Source organism: Leptonychotes weddellii, chromosome 10 (assembly GCF_054177405.1).
Source record: "Leptonychotes weddellii isolate Sample4059 chromosome 10, ASM5417740v2, whole genome shotgun sequence".
NCBI lineage: Eukaryota > Metazoa > Chordata > Mammalia > Carnivora > Phocidae > Leptonychotes > Leptonychotes weddellii.
The window spans coordinates 7,485,293-7,505,630 of record NC_138378.1 but is presented as its reverse complement, the minus strand read 5'-3'; the positions used below and the strand labels follow the sequence as shown (position 1 = coordinate 7,505,630).

The following is a 20,338-nucleotide window of genomic DNA, read 5'->3' as shown; positions in this document are numbered from 1 at the left end:
TCACACAGCTAATAAGTGGTAGAATCTGAACTCAGCCCTGGATCACTCAAATTCCTACACTTGCACGTCAACTCTGCTGCTGAAAACAGTTCATATCAAATGTTTCTTAGTGCTAAATCCATACAATTTATAAAAATTACAGTATCATAGCTAAAAACCTTGCTTACTCCATAATTTGCATAATTTAGAACAGAGTTTCCTCTGTACTGACAAAGTCTTTTGGCGTGGGTAGTTCTCTTCACCTGTTGGAATGGCATGACCTTGAGGCTCTAAGGTAGACAAAACAAAATAAAAGCACAGCTTAAAGTTCACTTGGCACACCAACATGGGAATTAGGTGGTTTTTAAATTTTTTAAATTTTAACTTGTCGTTTCCAATGTTGCACATCCTAACATTTAAAAGAATTAAATAGAAATTTCCTCAGACAAATACTCAATTTCGCCTAGTCACAACCCCATTGCACAAATTTCAACAATTTGGTCAAAACATAATAATGTTGAGCATGAAAAGTATGGGCTTGGGGGATGGGCATTTCTCTTTAGCTATGTAGCTTGGAGTCAGTGACTTGGTTTCCCTAAAGCTTGGATTTTTTCCTCTGTAAAATGGTAAAGATACAGAAATTCCTGCTTAAGTTTTGATGTTTTGATAAGACACTTCCTTCAAAGCAATTTTGTTACTGAATTTGACTTAATGTATAGCATAAAAAACAAATACTGGAGGATTCATTCAGCCTCATGGAGAACCTGGCATTGAAGGTGAAGTGAATTTTTGGTAAAGAGAGAGAGAGACAGGAGGAGAAAATGTGCATCTGTGCAGGTCACATGGGGGGCATTCTGACTGGGTGCATTTAAGCGAATAATGGCAAATACATTTGAAACACAGAGGAGAGCCAGTGGAGACCCTTGAATGTCAGACTAACAAACCACGGCTTGTAGGCAAGGGCGCTGAACTTCTATTTTTGCTCAAATAATTTTATAACTCCTGCACCTTTTGGTTTCCTTTAACTCAAATCAAGACTTTGGGTTGAAAGCTACATTGCTTTCAAATTAGATTCAACAGTGCTGTCTCGGTGAGCTTCGGTTGAGAACTATGGAAGGGCAGAGTAAAAAGACAAAAATGTTGATTAATAGGGGGGAAAACCATGATGCTAATAATAGCTGAATTTTCTTTTTCTCAAAATGCAGCATCTCGGTGCTGAGTTTTCTGCATGGCTTATCTCTTTTAACTTTTACAAGTGTGAATAATGGGAAAATGTGCTTGGCACTGTTGATATCCCCATTTTACAGATAAAGAAACCAAGGTTCAGAAAGTTTTAGTCACTTGTCCAAGGTCACACAGCCAGTAGGCAACAGACGCTGAGTTGAAACCTTAAGCTACTTGACTACAATGCTTATGTTTTAATTCCCTACTTTACACCATGTAGGATTCCGGAAATCTTGGTTCTTTAATTCCATTTCTACCACTAAATAGCAGGGGCAGGGTGGGGTTGCCATTAAGTGAGATGAGGAAGCTTGTGGATGACACAAGTAAGCATGCTGTTGCTTGTTGTTAGGTGTGAGAGAGGAGTTCAGTTTTGCGCATGTTGGGCGAACCTTCAAATGGAGATGTCGAAATTCAAGTACCCATGTCAAGAGGCAGCTAGATACTTAAGGCTCGACTACAGGGGTGGATCTAGCCTACAGACATGAATTTGGGACTTGTCAGCAGATAGCTGTATTTAAACCCTTGGGACTGGGGGTGTCTCTACGGTAGTAAGTGTAGTCAGAGAAGATGTCTAGGAATTGAAGACTGGGGAACTCCACGGTTTGGAGGATAAGATCCAGCAAAGGAGATTAAAGAACTGCGGGCAGTGTGGGTGTGGTGAGGGACCAGGTGAAGAAGGGTGTCTGATGTGACTAGCAAGGCCAGTAGGACATGACTGAGACATCCGGGGTTTGGCGGCCATGGTGAGGGCCCTGGGGAGTTGCAACATCATGGCCACTTCGACAAGAACAGTTTTTGTGGAGGATAAAAGCGTTCAAGGGAGAAAGGATACGAGGAAGCAAAAACATGGAGTATTTTTCTTAATATCTGTAGTCGGAATGAATTTGAGGATCGGTGTCATTTCTCACAATGTCCCTTTAAAAAATTACATCTCTTACTAGATGATATGATCTTTGAAGGACTAGAACGTGATTTATCTTTAAAATGCTTTGCCAAGTATGGTGTTTAAATAATAATTGGGGAATTTAGTTAAACTTTTAAAGAAAGGCATATTCTTGTTTAAATCTCCTGAATCCGTGCTTGGTAACAGGTTAAGCCCCTCCCCCTCCCTCAACTCAAAGATGCTTCTGGAATTACTGGTTGACAACAGACATGCAGTGTTTTTTTTTTTAATGGATAAAGACCAAATTTTCATTATGTAACTTTTTTTTTTTTCTTTTTGCAATGACTCTCTTAAATGCATATCTTATAGCTCTGGTCCAATTGTTGAGGGGCTAGAAAAATTAAAAAAAAAAAAAATCTCGTCCCTGCCAACATGTTGGTTTGTGTGAATCACAGCTCAGTGAAACCCTTCAGGCATATAATTTATCTTTTCTTTGGCTTATGTAGTAAATGCTTCATTTGTTCATGAATTCTGGCCTTGTTTTAATTATGCTATGCTCTGAATGTAGTTTTATGAGGCACAAAAATAAGATTGTCGTTCTGAAAACACAGAAGATTTGTGTGCTTCTCCCAGAATGAAATGGTGGCATCTTTCTCCCAATTCACAGCTCTGCAGGTTTGTGGTTGGAATTCCAATCCAAGAAGAAGCATGCAGTGAGACTGGGGGAAAGGGTTTGTGTGAGTGGGAGGGAAGGGGCAGCTGACACACGGCTGAGCCCAGCGCATAATCTACGCTAAGAATTCTGAATCAATACATTGACGGCCATTTCCGCATAATGCGGTACTCCCACCAAGAAAGCCACTGATGGAGAAGTTTTATTCGTGTTACTTTCTGAGGCCTGGATTCTCTCATTACACTCATGGAACAATTGATTTCTCCCCCTCCCCTGCCCAATACAGACCACTCAGCCAGGGATCGGATGAGAAACATCAATAATCAGAAGGCTGTTTTTGTTTAAAAGCTTTGCAGGTATATGTGTTTGAATATCCACAAGTTCACAGACTAACGGAGACAATAAATGGCTACTTCCTGGCTTTTCCATGTTTTATATGATATAGTACAGAATGGGTACTCAATATTCAGATTCCAGTGATACTACCAATAAAAGCATGGACATTTGTAGTGTAACAAAGACAAATGCAAACTTCACTGGTGAATCTAAGGGAGCGAACTCACTTTTTCCAAAAGGAGGATAAGTTACAACGTGGGGGTCTTCTGAGAGGTCCCGGTAACTTTAAAATATCGCCCAAGGGCTTGACTCTATCAGATACCTGCCATGCTCCCAACATAAGCCTCCATCTTCTGAGTCAAATCTCGTTTTAGAACTCATTCTACTCAAATTCAGGTGCCAGTCCTAAGATTCTTTAATAAAAAAAGCTGGGTTGATAAGGTACAGCTCTAAACTGTCCTGTGCTTTTCTTAGAATGGGAATGGATTGATTGCATTGGGGTTTTATGGTTAAAAACGTTCAAGGGTCAGGTCTCAGATGCTAACCTGTTTTTCTTAATTAAGGTGGGGGATCTGGATAAGTCACTAGATACCTGTCCCAAGATAGTAAAGCTCAGTCCTTCATCCTCTTCCCATAAATAACTCCATCTTTTCCTGACTCGGGTAATGCGTTGGCTTTGGATGCCCACGTGAATGGAACATGTAACTATTCACAAAGTTATAACCTCCCAATGGCCTCAGGATCCATGACCAATAATGAGAACTCAAGAGTTTCTGCTCAGAGTCAAGCAGTAAATCATTTCTCACATATTCATGAATATTGATGACCAGTTTCTAGCCCCAAGACAAGTAATTTTCCAGCTCCAGGTTTATACATTTGATGGAATGTTCCCCGAGCCAGCAAGGCCAATTCTCTTTGTGTCTGAGCATCTTCTGTGGCACTCGGCCTCCCCAAGGAGAGCACATGGCACCTCGCACAAGGATCTCAAGGGTTTTGTACCTCTTCTCTTGTAGAACCACAAAGTCCCTGAGGACAAGGGCTCTGTCCCGGCCACCTCTCTAGCCTGTCTCACTTGTACCTGGCAGTGTCATACCTAGTAAAGATGTGATGCCTGGATGCATTTGAAGACCTACTTTGAATTCTAAGGAAAGCTATTCAGTTGGCCCTGAACTGGTACATTCGGGGAAATGGGCATTTGAAGGACAATTTTTTAAACTTTTGAAAGAAAATCTGAAAATCAGTTCTTGGAGGAGAAATTTACAGAAACAGCAAGAATGCTGATAGTAGGAGCCTGAACACACAAGCCTGATTATCTTTCCCCAGTTTAACTGTCCAGAATGTTTAGCTGGTGACTAACATTTAAAATATAATTCTTGACACCATCCTGGGTGCATTGAAACCGTAGACTAACGTGATACTCATTTTCTTTAAGGAGAATAATCTATGTACAGTGTTTAGTACAGAGCCTGGTACACTGTAAGTGCTCAATAAATGACAGCCAGTGTTATTAGCAACAGGGAATGCAATTAGTTGTTATTAAGACAACTATATTAACAGCCATGATATAGAACCCTGTAATGAAAAACAGCTCCTCTAATTTTTTCCTGCTTCTAACCTCAACGACTAACTGCATTCCCAAATTTTGAAAAATACTGTTATTTAAAAGTCCAATGACTAAAAAAACAAGTACCTTAAAATACACTGTATCAACTCTTATTTCCTTTTTCATTCGAGGAGTTCCTTTCTCGGCCCAAATACAAACAAACTCTCTCAAGATAAAAAGCCAATGCTCTTTTTTAAGATCAAAAGAATCTGCCTTTCTTTGTGCTGGGGTGGGGCGGGGGGGGAGGCGGGAAAGCGGCTGATTCCGGATACCTCCTGAAAAAAATATCTAGTTTTTACAAAGATATTACTCCAGCTTATTGGAAAATAATTAGTACATAAAAGAGTCTGCCCAGAGCTGTAAAAGCTCTTTATTTAAACCCACACTTTGGTGCAAAAGATAGTTAAAGATCAATCCAGGCTATTAAAAAGAAGAAATGAAATGTATTCCAACAAAAGCCTATAAACATACGGAATGGGGAACAACCTACTGAGACCAGACTGGGCAGTGAAGTCTTTTAGGGACCATTTTTATTCTGCTAACACCTTTCCCTCCAGACTCCATTGATCATAAATGCAACCTGTCTTCCTCCATCTTTTAATAAATGGAAGGACGAATTCATCTGTATGTAACTCACCTCCTCTCTTCTTTTACATAAAGCAGATGTCACAGCTGTTATTGCTCTTCAAACAGATGTTTCCACCCACAGAAACATGGGGGACACTCCACTACAATGTGCTATTTGTTCTAGAGGGGTCGACGGCTTGATGCCTTGTCAGGGCCCCTTGGTGACTGCCGAGCGATGTGGTGCCCTTGTCTTAGCCCCTCGGAGCCCCCCCTCCGTACCTCGAGCTGGGGTTCACAAAATGGATTGCCCTTGTCCAGCACTTACCCTCTCTGCAGGGACATCGTCGGACGGCCTGGACAATCCGGAAACTTCCTGGGCCTGGTCTTGACGCTCTGTGCCCTTGGCTTCCCGGTGGCTGTTGACTGGTGCCTTTTCCCGTCCCTTGTCCAGTTTGAAGAGTTTGTCCAAAAAGCTGGCGTCCTTAGGCTTGGAGGAGGCCGCTCCTCCTGACTCAGGTGAGACAGGCGCTTGTCCCCAAGGGGCAGAGAAGCCTCCGTCCCCCGCCAGGCTCTGGCCTGGGGTTTTATGTGGGTCGTGGCCCAGCGCAGCTGCTATCGGAAGCGCCACACTCTCACTTGGTTCTTTGTTCCCTAGAGTGTTACTGGAGCTGACATCAAGCTTCGCTGATCCAGTGGATGAATCCGTGGCTTGGTCTCCAGTACGTCCTGGTACAGGCCGAGAGAGTGTCAAGAAAAAACGAGATTTAGCAGCTGGTGCCTCGGGTTTGGCCTCTTTCCCAAGATTCTTTCCGTTGGCATCTGCAACAGCGCTGATCTCCATTGTCTTGGGGGAAGAAGTGGCCACATTATCCTCCTTGACACTTATTCCCAAGTCGACTGTAAACACAAACATAAACAGCTCTGTCTTACCAACCCGGCGAGGAAATTCAAGGAAGGATAATGGACTCTGAACGTTTTATACACAGAGGCCATGATGAAGCGGGGGCTCTGTTGTTGTCCACTCACTCTGTGAGGCAGAACTTGGTTCTCTAGAACTCCTCTGACCCTGCTCTTCTGGGGAGAGAGGAATGGGGGGGGGGTAAGGGAGGAGGGCAGCCAGTTGGCGGAAGGCACATCCCAGGTGTTGTCCTAGTGACTCGTATTACTTCTCCAGTGGTAGCTTTGGAGGAATCTCATGAGAAGCAAATTGTCATGATTTCATCGGGGAGGCAGCAGTGGTCAGGAGCTTGGGCTCTGGAGCTAGAACAAGGTTTCTCCACCTCGGGACTATTGACATTTGGGGCCAGATCATTCTTTGCTATGGGTGGTTGGCAGCGTCCCTGGCCTCAGCCCAGTAGATGCCAGTACCCTCCCCACCCCCCAGTTGTGACAATCCAAAATGCCTCCAGACATTGCCCTATGCGGGGGCAAAAATCACTCACATATGAGAACCACTGAACTAAATTGTCTTTTGGAATCTGAGTTACTTAACTGTCCTGTGCCTCAATTTTCTGGCAAAGTGAGGCAAATGGTAGAACTTACCTCCTAATGTTGTGATGCAGATCACATGACAGACAGAACAGTGCCTGATGCACGTTCGTTGTTATCATTATCCGCAAGTGAGAAAAGTGGCTGCCACAGGGGTTGGTCCACGTCCCCACAGCTGCCTGGTGAGCAGCTAAGTCGCAGAGTCTGGTTATGGGCAGAGACTCGACTCTGACATTTGTGCTCTGTCTTAGCATCAGGCCTGTGTTAGCCTAAGCTCGTGGAAGATTTTAAAAAGTAGTACTCAGAAAGTTTCCATGTTGAAGGCTGGAAGGGCAAGCGTCCACACAGGGCCACAAATTGGACCTCCGACCAGCATGGAATCAGAGACATAGGTTAGTCTGCGTGTGGACGTGGGCTCGGCCTCCTCCTCCAGGGAGGAACACTGCTTCCAGCATCCAGCTGTTCCGGGTTTGACCTCGGCATGGGTCTCACTGAACTGCTTTCTTTCCTAGGTGCCTTTTATAAAGCAATGCAATATTCAAGAAAAAAGGAGAGACCATGAATTTTGGAATGAAAGCTAAAGAATCAAGATTCTCTGGTGATAAACTGTGTGACCTTGGTCAAGTCACGGAAAAATCTGCATTTCCTCGTACATAAGATGGGAATGGTATCATTGCAGCATTACTGGGATGTTTAAGGGAGAAGACATATGCAACGACTTTGGCACACTGTCTTCTCTGTAGTAGGTGTTTAAGAATTGACAGATACTATGATTTAAGGATTCTCCCACCCCTTTGCCAGCATTGTGTTTTGCTTTATACAGCTGTGGCCAGTCACTTTTATTTTCTTATTTTTATTTTTTAAAGATTTTGTTTATTTCTTTATTTGAGAGAGAGAGAGCAGAGAGAGTAAGCACGAGAGGTGGGGAGGGGCAGAGGGAGAGGGAGAAGCAGGCTCTCTGCTGAGCAGGGAGCCCATGCAGGACTCGATCCCAGGACCCCGGGATCATGACCTGAGCCGAAGGCAGACGGTTCGCCGACTGAGCCACCCAGGCGCCCCGTAGCCAGATCACTTTTACAATATGTTTGCAGGAAGACAGAGAAAAGGACAAAAAGAGAAAGGGGAGAATCTTTTGGTCTGCTCATATTGCTCATTAATATGTGTGAGAAACACACACACACAGGTACACACTTTTATTAGCAATTGTTTTTGCCCAACTCTGGTATCTCTCAGTGTCTAGAGTCAGGACCAAACAAAAAGGAGAGAGAGAAAGGGAGAGCCGGGTCTCTATGTAGAATGCTAATTGCTGAGGAGCACAGAAGAGATGGTCCAGAGGCCAGTGACAAGCACTAGGGGTTCCTCACAATCTCAGATCCCAAGGAAGTCACCCTGTAGGAGCACTGGGTATGTCCTCTAGCTCTTCTTCTTCTCTAGCTTTTCCTGTGCTCTAGGAATTCATAATCGTGGTAAACACTGTACTCAGGGAGAGAAGGCTGGAGGGAGAGTGGGAATAAGGAAGTGATAGATGGACGTGTCAGGGTGCCAAGTAAGCCGGGCAGGCAGCTGATGCATCACAGTGAATATAAATGAATCATGGGGACGGTCTATGCCAGGAGAAGAGGAAACAGTTGACAAAAAGGCAGAGACTGAGATTCAAAACAAGGAAGGGCTTTTCAAAATGCCGAGAGCATCAGCCAATCTCTTTCCCTTTTTCCTCTCTTCCTTACTCTCCAGCCAGGAACCGAAAGAGCTGGTGGTAAGTAAGAGTGTTACACTCAGAGAAAAAGTCTTTAGGAAAAAAAAAATCTTCCCAAAGACAGACTTTTTAAAAATTGAGTTATATTAGTTTCAGGTGTACAATGCAGTAATAATCCGATACTGGTATGCACTATGAAGTGATCACCACAGGTTACCATCTGTCACCATGCAGTTGACCCCCTTCACCCAACTGAACCCCCTCCCAACCCTCTTGATTCCTCTGATAACCACCTGTTATCTGTATCTGTTCTCTGTATCTCCAAGTCTTGTTTTGTTTGTTCATTTGTTTTGTTTTTTACATTCCACATACACGTGAAACCATATGGCATTTGTCCCTGTCTGACTTATTTCACTTAGCATCATATCTTTAAAGTCCATTCACGTTTTTGCAAATGGCCAGATTTTCTTCTTTTTTTCTGGCCAAGTAGTATTCCCTCCAACACCTGTTATTTCTTGTTGTTTTTTTTTTTTTTCATAGTAGCCATTCTGACAGGTGTGAGGTGATATCTTAGTGTGGTTTTTATTTGAATTTCCCTAATAATTAGTGATGTTGAACATCTTTTCATGTACCTGTTGGCCATCTGTGTGTCTTCCTTGGAAAATGTCTATTTAGATTCTCTGTCCATTTTTAAATCAGATTTTTTTTTTTGCTATTGAGTTCTTTATACATTTTGGATATTAATCCCTTATTGAATAAATGATTTACAAATATTTTCTTCTATTCAGTGGGTTGCTTTTTCATTGTGTTGATGACTTCCTTTGTTGTGCAGAAGCTTTTTAGTTTGATGTAGTCCCTAGACAGACTTGTTAAAAAGTGCCAATATATTGCTTTAATAAAGGATACATTCTTGTCATCCAGGTATCTAGACTAGCCCTCAATGCATTTAGAAATTACAGCAGATGCAAACTTTAGCTCTTGATATTAGCGAATGAGGAAAGTATTTTTGATAACTTGTAAGAATGAGGACTTCCTAGATGGAACATTCCATAAGAATGAAGGTCTGCCCCCCAAACTTGAGTGAGTGCATCACCCAGAGCTTCCATTTCCTTTACTAAAATGCTTATCTCCTCCTAAAATGATCTAAGCTAGACTACTCCTGTGGCTTTTGCTGAACCCATTAGAACAGAGTTACGTTCTTTATGCTTGGATTGGCAAACCAGTGGGGGTACATCTGTAAGTGGTGGCCTTGGGCATCACATTCACAAGTGCCTGCCTCAGAACAAACTCAGATGAAAGCAGAGCCAAAAGATTCAGGGAACAAATGCCCAGTGATAGAATTTGAATACCTGGATCCAACTATGCCTGAAGATGAAATTTACCATTTACCATTACATTACCATTACCATTTTTTTTTCACTCATGCCAGCTTAAATTAAGTACATACTCAGTGGCTTGGAGAGAATTTCACGGAATTGGCCAGTACCATTTCACTTGTCAAGTAATAGCAAACAATCCTCTTCCTGGGAAGTTGTCTCTAAGCTCTTCAAGTCTGTCCAGGAAGCAGTTAGTATGGGAGGAAGGAAGGTAAAGAGAATGAAACAGGAGGAAGTAAGTTACAAGGAGCTGGATAGAGACGCCACCAACCCTTTGTCTTTGCAGTAAAAGTGAAGGGAAAAAATCCACTTCAGGAAAGAAATTACCACTTTTGAGATCTCTGATGAACATTGGAAACAAAATATGTCCTAAAACATCGATTTAAGTGCACGTGCATGCGCGCGCGCACACACACACACATGCACACACTGACACTCACACACATCCAATCTGTGAATGAATAGGAAGAAAACCCACTGGAGTTACAAGTTTTATACTCTTGCAAAGATGAATATTGTTTACATGCCTTCCTCACATTATTATGGAAAGAATTAAGAAGTTCCTTCAGGACGACGGGAACCAAGCTTTCAATTCCTATAAGCAATCTTGAGAGAGGCTCATCTTGAATCTGGTTTCAATAAAGAGTTTTCTCATAAAGCAGACAAACAGATGACATACCAAAGAGATTTTACTTTCCATGAAAAAAAAAATGTGTAAGAGTTTAAGGGAGATAAAAAGGAATCAAGTAAGAATGCAGATGACAGCCCTCAAATATCTAGAAGAGTTGAACATTTTGATCTTCTTAGTGCAGAAAATATATTTGGTATTATGTGCTTTTTAAAAGAAAGTCATTGTAGGCAGACATGGGATTGAGAACTTATTTCCAGTGGCATTTTGGTGTCATTGTTAAGAACTTCGATTCTGGAGCCGAGAACCTCGGTTTGACTCTCCAATATGAAATACAGATGGTCCTCGGCTTACAGTGCTGGGACTTGTGTTTTTCGGTTTTACAAAACTGATACTCATTCAGCAGAAACTGTACTTGGGGTTCTGATTTGGATCTTTTCCTGGGTTAGCGATAGGCAGGGCGACCCCCTCTGGTGATGCTGGGTAGTGGCAGGTCCCAGTCAACCAGGTGATCATGAACGTGTGCACTGACAACCCTTATGGCCAGCCTGTCTTTCCCTTTCAGTGCAATATTCAGTACATTTCATATACATGCCATACTCAACACTTTATTACCAAATAGGCTTTGTGTTAGATGATGTTACCCAACTGTAGGCTAATGGAAGTGCTCTGACCATGTTTAAGGGAGGCTAGACTAAGTTATGATGCTTGGTAGGTTAGGTATAGTAAATACATTTTTTTTTCTTTTTTTTAAAGATTTTATTTATTTATTTGAGAGAGAGAGAATGAGACAGGGGGAGGGGCTGAGGGAGAGGGAGAAGCAGACTTCCTGGTGAGCAGGGACACTGACATGGGACTCAACCCCAGGACCCTGCGATCATGACCTGAGCCGAAGGCAGACGCTTAACCGACTGAGCCACCCAGGCGCCTATAAATACATTTTCAACATACAATGGATTTATCAGGAGGTAGCCCTATCCTAATTCAAGGCAGGTCTATCTGGGATCTGGCTAAATTACTTTGTATCGCTATGCCTCAATTTTCTTATAAAATGGGCAAGAAAATAACAATGCCTTCTTCAAAGGGTCATTATGAGGATTAATTGAAATGCTTCCTACAAGGTGCTTACTGCTTACAGGTATGTGGTGTGTCCTTGAGAAAAGTTAGTTTTTTTTGTTCTATTAATATATTATTACTACAATTACTATTTTATATTTCCAAACATAAGTCATAAGGAAAAAATATTCTAATGGTTTAACCTACAAATTTGAGTGCTCTGGAAAGACTTCGAAAAATAGTAATAATATGAATTAATTTATCTTCAAAAATCTAAGAATCTGGGCCAAAGAAGATTCAGGAATGCTTCCCACTCTCTACGTATCAAGTCTTCTCAGTCAAAACAAGCTGCTTCCTCAGAGTTCTATTGCATATTTTAAACACACACACACACAAAGTCTCTATTACAATATTCAGAACTTCTGAGGAAGGATTATGTTTGGTTGGTTGTTTTTTTTTCCATGTGGCAAAGTTCAAATTTGCACTTACTGCAACTGTTCATTCATTGAATGTTTCCCATGTACCAGGCATTATGGCAAATGCTGTCTGTAACAAGAAGCATTTTATTTATGTATTAGAGCAAATGTATACATTAGGTACTATCATCACTCCCATTTTACAGGTGGGAAAATTGAGGCTCTGAGAAGTAAAGTCACCTTTCAAACATCATCCTGCTCTTAAGCAGGATGCTCTTAAGTCAGGATTCGAACCCATGTTTGCCTGATTCCAAAGCTCAAACCCTTGACATTTTGTAGTAGAAGCAAGAACAGAAGAGAGGGAGAGGACAAAGCAAAGTTTGGTTAATGGAATTAGCGGATTTTCAAGAAAACACTATGCACAAGAGAAAAAAAAACAACAACTGTGTTTTCTCACATTTGGGAGACATTGGTGTGTGACTTTGTTTTGTTTTAAATAAAAATTAGATCATGTCATTCATCTACATAAAACTATCCAAAGAGGGCTTCACCCTAATTAAAATCAAGCCCGAACTCTACCATGGCCAACACCTGTTAGAACCTCAGCTCAGCCCGTCTTCCTCTTCTTAACACACCGACCTCGCTCTAGCTGTTCTTTCCGCCTGGGAATGTTTCCCCTCTGATCTTTCCATGGCTACCTGGTTATCATTCAGGCCTCAGGTCAGGTCTCTCCTGACCACCCTTTCTAAAGTCACCCTTCCACTCACCCCATTTCCTCTTTGGGTTCTGCAGCGCCTTCCTTGGTCTCTGAAATGATCTCATTAATTCATTTTGCTTCTTCTCCATGAGAAAGTAAGCCCAAGTAGACAGAGACCTGGTCTGTCTTGATTACAGCTGTGTCCCCGGTGCCTCCAACAGAGCTTGGCACATAACAGAATTAAGTCAGGGAAACGTAAGGCAGGAGCACAGAGTGCAGGGCGTAGCAAGTACCCACGGAGCTTGACTGTAAAAATGGCAAGAGTAGCAACTCTTGTAATAACCAGTGGTGGCGGAAGTGGCGTTCTTTCTTCTAAGAATCCATTACCCAAATCCTCCTAGTTCTTAGGGTTAAAGAGGGAAGCAGAAGCCATCACCATAATTTCATTTACAAACCAAGTGTCCACTTACGAAAGTTATTTCCCACTCAGACATCCCTTCCTGTGCAACACCGTCCTGTGTGTCAATACCCCGCTCCGTCCGGAGAAAGGATGCTAAGGTGGAAATGTAATGCACATGATTTGCCAAGGGAAACTGCAAACCTTGCAGAAGACGCAGGAGTTTGCTGAGTCATGGAAAGTATTGCTCAGATCACACACGTGGCTCCTGTCGGGTGAGAATCTGGCAGAGTTCAAAGAGTTCATGGAAGAAGACAGGAAGGTAGAAGGGAAACTAGGTGATGACCCACTAAGCTCTTCAAAAGAGAATTATATTTGAATATCAAAGGATTATGGTAGGCACTTGGGAAAACTGACGAAGACCTCAAAAAGTTTTACAAAAAAGACCCTTCTGAGGTCTTGCAGCAGGAGTCAAGTGACACATCAAACAACTGAGGCTTTCTGTGTTGTGCAAATGCATTTGTTGTTTTATAGGTCTTGAAATAAGGATGCATGTGGCAGATACTTATAGCTTGGAGGAAGATGTTACATTTGGAAATTTCGCAGAATGATCAGATTTCATGCTTTTCATTTCAATATGAAAAAGCCACCATGTCTTGGCCAAGAAATTCCAGCATAAATAAAAGAAAGGAATGAGCCAGGGGGCATCTTAGAGCTGAAGGTTCTTGACTATCAGCTTGATAGAACATGTCTGAGCATCTAGTGATGGAACTGCTGGGTTTTAATGTTGGGTTCCAACATTATGTGGGCAAAAGGTAATTGTTCACCCTGTGCTCTCTCAAAAGTCAGCAGTGATTTGCCCATCACTGTGGGGTGACACTATGCTAGTGAAGCTCACCATTTCCACTCTCCTTTCTGCTCACAGATTTCCTATCACTCGTGTGCTGCAAAAGTCTGGGACGTACAAAGATAATTCAAATGCTAAACCACCATTGCTCCAATGGGAGCCAGTATTGTCACTCAAAGACACATTCAGGGGCGCCTGGGTGGCTCAGTCCATTAAGCATCTGTCTTCGGCTTAGGTCATGATCTCAGGGTCCTGGCGTCGAGCCCCCACATCGGGCTCCCTGCTCCACGGGGAACCTGCTTCTCCTTCTCCCTCTGCCTGCCACTCCTCCTGCTTGTGCTCTCTCTCTCTCTCTCTTTCTCTGTCAAATAAATAAATAAAATCTTTAAAAAAAAAAAGACACATTCAATGTTTGATTTTGTTTTTTGGGTTTTTTTCTCCATTTGATTTTAATACACATTTAACATGTGTTTCCTACCCAAAACAATTGATCTCTTAACTCTTTTCGTTTTCTGTACGGACCTTCTGCCCTTATGGCAACGTAACTAGCATCTGCAACCCAGCATGCCTTGTCAAGCTTTGTCCACACTCATACAAATACATATAAGCATTCCAGATACATGTACACAGGGGTTGTGTTTGTTCTTCTTGGTTTTTACAAAAATTGGATCAGATTAGACATAGTTTTTGATTGCTTTTATATATTGTTGTTACGGATGGAACGTTCATGACCCTACAAAATTCATAGGTGGAAATCCTAACCCCTATGCTGGTTGTATTAGGAGGTGGGGCCTTTGGGAGGAGATCAGGTCATGAGGGTGGAGCCCTCATGAATGGAATTCGTGCCCTTATAAAAGAGGCCCCAGAGAGCTCCCTTGCCCCTTCCACTGCTTGAGGACCCAGTGAAAAGGTGGCCATCTATGAACCAGGAAGAAGGTTTTACTAGAAAACAAATCTACCCCAGTCTGTGGTATTTTTGTTAAAGCCGCCTGAATGAACTGACAGTCACAGTTAGTCCTCTCTGTCAGTATGTCCAAATCTATCTTATGTTTTTAGTAGGGTCCACGCCCTGCATGGAGCCCAGGGTGGGGCTTGAACTCATGACCCTGAGATCAAGACCTGAGCTGAGATCAAGAGTCAGATGCTTAACCAGCTGAGCCACCTAGGCGCCCCATCTTATTTTTTTTTAATAACTGCATAATATTCCTTAGTATGCATATACCAAAAGATATTTAAGCCATTGCCCTAATCAATGACCGTTCTGATAGCTTCCAAGTAATTGTTTCCATTTCTATTACAAACAATGCCGGGATAAACATCTGTGTTCAAAAATCCTAAACTAATGCTTTATTTCTATGGAACCAACGCACAGATTGGAACTGCTGCATCTAAACCAATGTGCATTTAATTTTTGAAAAGAGGCACTACCAGATTTCTTTCCCAGAAAGGACTCCAGCGATGCACACTTCCAGCAGCAATGTGATAGAGCGTCCTTCTCCCACCCCCAAGGGTGGCAGGGATCGATATACAACATAAAGCACATCTTAAATGGTAAAAACATACCAGGGAAGGTCACGTATTATTCTCTCAGTGCCCTCCAAGGATAAGAACACCAAGGATAGGCCTTGGACATGGAGGGTGGGGTAGGTAGAATTCATGCCCCGTAGAACACTGCTGAAGAGTGACAATTATTAGCTTGACTCTGGGGATTGGGAGTAGCCAGACAGAAAGCACTAGGAGACAAGAGGCTCAGGGGAGAAGGACGGGGAAAAGCAGCCACATCAAGAAGACATTATATTCTCCAGAGTCAACAGATGAATGATCAGCGAGCACACACGAAGATGCTCAATGCCATCGGTCATTAGGAAAAGGCAACCAAAACCACCACACGGTACCACTTTATACCCACTAGGATGGCCATGATCAGAACGACGGACCGTCACCAGTGTTGGCGAGGATGAAGAGCTATCAGAACCCTCATATGTTGCCGGCGGGAAGGTAAAATGGCGCAGTTGTTCTGGAGAGCAGGTTAGTAGCTCCTCTGGAAGTTAAACATAGAGTTCCTGTATGACCCAGTAATTCCACTCCTAGGTACACAGCCAAGAGAAGGAAAACATATGTCCACACGAGAACGTGTACACAGATGTTCACAACAGCATTATCCACAATAGTGGAAGAAGTGGAAGCCACCCAAATGTCAGTCCGTCAGCTGATGAATGGACGCACAAGACGTGGCCCATCCAGACATCAGAGTAGTATTCAGCCATGGAAAATAATGAAGCATTGCGACTCACTATGACACGGGGTGAACTTGAAAACATGATGCTAAGTGAGAGAATCCGGGTATAAAATACCACATATCACATGATTCTAATTACATGAAATATCCAGAAGAGGCACATCCATAGAGACAGAAAGCAGATTAGTGGTTGCCAGGGGCTGGGGGGAGCGGCTACAGGGAACGACTGCCATGGGCAAGGAGTCTTTGGTTGGAGTGAAATGTTCTGGAATTAGATAGTGGGGATGGTTTGTGCTACCTTGTAAATATACTCAAAAGCACTGAACTGCATACTTTAAAAGGATGAATTTTGTGGTATGTGAATTATAACTCACTTTGGAAAAGGAAGACATTGTATAAACAAACATCAAATGGGGGCAGTGGGGTGGGGAAAGGAACACCAAATGTGAGCACACAGTTAAAAGGAAAGACACACAGCTGACTTTTAAGCATATGAAAGGATGCTCAATCTCATGAATAGTTAAATATGAGCAAAATTAGGAGACTTAGCTTTCCACCTATCAAACTGGGAAAAGGGAGATATTTAGTAACCTAACAGGGAGGGAAGAGGAGAAAGCACAGCCCCGTCTATCGATGGTGGCAGTGTATTTTGGCAATCTCTTTGGAGGGTAATTTAGTAATATATACCAAAATTTAAAACTTCACAAGCCCTGTGAACTCTAATTTCTACTCGTGGAATATTACCCTACAAATATAATCGCATCGAGGCACAAAGACACAGAACAGATACACACAATTTGCTGGGCCACTGTCCCCATGACAAAAGACTAGAAACAACTGAACCACTTATCAGTAGGGGTCTGGTTGTGAATCCCATACAGTGAAATCCTCCGCACGCATGAACATTCTCCAAGACACCTAGTAAGGGAAAAAAGCCATATCCAACTGTATGTACAGAATGTTCCCATTCGTTTTTAAAAAGTGGTGTTGAGAGGTAGAGCAACAGATTTTAAATATGTTCAGTTGGAACACCTCTGGCCTTAAGAAACGGTGAAGAATGCTTGCCTCTAAGGAAGGAAATGGGAAGCGGAGAGACTCAGGGTGGGGATGTTTTTCTTGTCTTACCTTATTATGTATACTGTTGGGAATGTTTATATGGACACGTACTAAGGCCCACACCATCCCATGTCACTTAAACATGTACAAATAATGAAAGGATAGGGGGAAAGGAGAGGTCTAGAATGGGATTGAAGACTGACTGAAGGAACATTTGGCCCATTTCCACTTAGCCTGGGGTGGGCCCAGCAGCGACAGTGGGGTCTGTAACTGATGAGCCTACAGCTGTCTTGGAGGCTTCACCAGGCCAAGTGGGTCCTGCATCCTGGAGTGGCATGACTTCGGGGGCATCTCCATGTTCCAGAGTCTGACCCTCTGCTCAGCAAACTCAGAAACCTCAAATTTTAAGTCCCCTGGAGTTGATATACCCCTCAGAGGTCATTTGAAAAAGAGTTCACAAATGAAGCATAGAGGCGGCTTCAAAGGGGGACACAGCCGCTGGGGACCTCCTACCCACGCGGTCCCTCCCTGGTGACAACATATACCGGAGCATGTTATCAAGGGCAGGAGGCCTGGTGGGTCCAGAAGCCAAGCAAGCACAACTTAGAATTAATTAGCTATAGGATTTAAATGTTTAGTCACTTCAGGCTGGAATCACCTAAGGGTGATGATGATGATTTTTTTTTTAAAGTTATTTTTGGTGAGCGATGAAAAGTAGGGAGAACAACTTTACGTTATCAGAAGTTGCCAACTGTGAGATCTGCTGATAGGGCCAGCATGGCGTTCGTCCAGCACAATGTTTAGATTTTTTTTTTTTTCTTTTGAATTGGGAAATGTCATCTGAAAATCCTCAAACAGGGTTTTCACTGAAATCTCTTATTATCTGCTGGGGGATTTCTGCAGGGCAACCACGCCTGGAGCTGAGAATCAGCTCTACATCACAGCTTTTGTCCCTACAAATGGAGCCAGATTCTGCTTGTATTTCCCGTGTCTCGTTCTCAGAAAGCTGTGGCCTTTGAGGTCTGCTCTGCACATAGCAGATCTCACCCACTAATCTGCTGCTTTAATTGTTAAACTTCCAGGAATGTTTAGGGCAGCTTACCATTTCTTTGGTCTCATAGATTGACTGATTGATTGATTTTTTGTGCAGTGACAAGTGTTGGCAAATTCTTCCCAGTGTGGTAAAAGGATATGAAGAGAAGGTCTTTAGAAAAGTCCACTCTAGGATTAGAACTGTGGTGGAAGCATTTATGGTGTTTCACGATCTGGTTAAAATGCACCCTGGGGGAGAGAAATGAAATAATGTACAGCTGACCCATGACGATCCTGTTTCTCTTTTTGCTGTTTGTCATGCTTTCTCTGGGTCTCTTTCGGGCTCTCTTGGCCGACCCTTCAAGACAGGGACAAGTTAATATTGCTCATGCTCCTGAAACCATGTCGGATGTCTCTATGTTCAGAGCAGAATATGCTGTCCGGGCTTCTTCTCAGTCCAGAGAGGCAAAGAACAAGTTGTGTTTTACTCGACAGCAGCTGCGTGGAAGTTAATGAAATCCAACTGTATGAACCCTGGAACAGAATGCTGTGTCCAGGGTGTCAGCCATGGTAGGGACAAAAAAGTCTTGGAAGAATATAAAACAGAAATGCCAATGTTTTATTTCTGAAAAAAAAAAAATGTGAATAAGGAATTTTCTATGTGAGTGCATTCCAAATGGTTTCCAACCATGGCTGAACATTCACAGCTTTCAAAATACTAATGCCCAGGGAAACTTGCAAAAAGATTTGTGCCTGGGCCCTACCCTCCAGAGCTTCTGATTTACTGATTCTAGGTGGGGCCTGGTAATGGGATTTAAAAAAAAAATCCTCCCAGTGATTCCAATGTGGATTAAAAATCAGGCACCACTATTTTCAGGAATCGACATCATTGTGATGGCCATCCTTTATTGTTTCAGGCACCAAGTGAAGGGATTTGCAAGCATTATCTTATTTTCTCTTCGTAACACCATGAGGTGGAGAAGTGAAGTCTCTTGTTTAAGCTCACACAGCTGCGAAGAGGTAAAGCGAGGCTGCAGATGTGGCTTGTCCAAAAGCACTCTCTCCAGTCATACTTTGTACAGCCTCCCTCAGGAAGAAACTATTTAAAATGCAAAGGATAAAAAATGTGTGCAAGAGTGTTCACTGCAACATTGTTTGAAGTGGAGAGAAAGAAAAACAATAAAAAATGGATGCCCACTATCCGGGGTAATGGCTGAATAAATGATAGCATATCCATACCTTAAAACATTTTGTAGCTGTCGAAAAACAGTGAATTAAAGAGTGTACCTGTTGAGGGCGCCTGGGTGGCTCAGTTGGTTAAGCGACTGCCTTCGGCTCAGGTCATGATCCTGGAGTCCCGGGATCGAGTCCCACATCGGGCTCCCTGCTCAGCAGGGAGTCTGCTTCTCCCTCTGACCCTCCTCCCTCTCGTGCTCGCTCTCATTCTCTCTCTCGCAAAAAAAAAAAAAAAAAGAGTGTACCTGTTGAATTAGAGGGATCTGTACATGTTTGTGTAGCCTAGGGACTTGTCCTGGGCTGGGCTGGCTGGACATGTGGGGACTAGCTGGGCATTTCTCTCTTTCTTGCCGCCTGGCTTCTTGGTGGGACCAGTGTGGGCTCCCTCCCGGCAGGACAGTCTCAGAGCATTTGGACTGACCCTGTAGCTAGCTTACCCTAAAGCTGGTGCTGCAAGAGACAAAGGCCGAGGCTACGGGGCTTCTAAGGCTTAGTCTTGGAATTCATGTGTCATCCCATTCACTCCGTATTATTGGTTATGTAGCCCAGCCCAGATTCAATGGGTGAAGACCACAATAGGGAAAGGTGAAGTATTTTGGGGGGTGGGGTGTGCATATCTGGAGACTGTCTACCATAGTAGTGTAATAGGATAATTTGATCCAACAGAAATTCTCCCCTAGAGTTTTTGGTGAGAAAAAGCACTAAGGCCTAGACTTCCCAGGGCATACTTGCAAGGGGGTGGAGGGGCAAGGAGTGTTGGGCCACCTGCGAGAGCCAGTCTTCCGAAGTCGCTGCTGTATACTGAGAGGCGAGGCCATGCAATGCAGGGGAAGGAGAAAGGGGAGAGCCTGCGTGGATGCGGCGTGGAGCACGGTTTCAAGTGCGGAGTTGAGCATAAGGAGCATACAC

The 20,338-nt window shown here is 43.1% G+C and overlaps 1 protein-coding gene across 5 annotated transcripts in view; it reads right to left on the bottom strand.

Annotated features, from left to right (window-relative positions):
* Positions 1-20,338, bottom strand: part of BCAS1 (brain enriched myelin associated protein 1) — a 92,580-nt gene that overhangs the window by 54,981 nt on the left and 17,261 nt on the right. For all 5 annotated transcript variants that reach the window (XM_081832552.1, XM_081832555.1, XM_081832550.1 and 2 more), the window contains exon 4: positions 5,591-6,162. In XM_081832552.1, the coding sequence (XP_081688678.1) occupies positions 5,591-6,162 (572 nt within the window). The remainder of the gene's footprint in view (positions 1-5,590; positions 6,163-20,338) is intronic.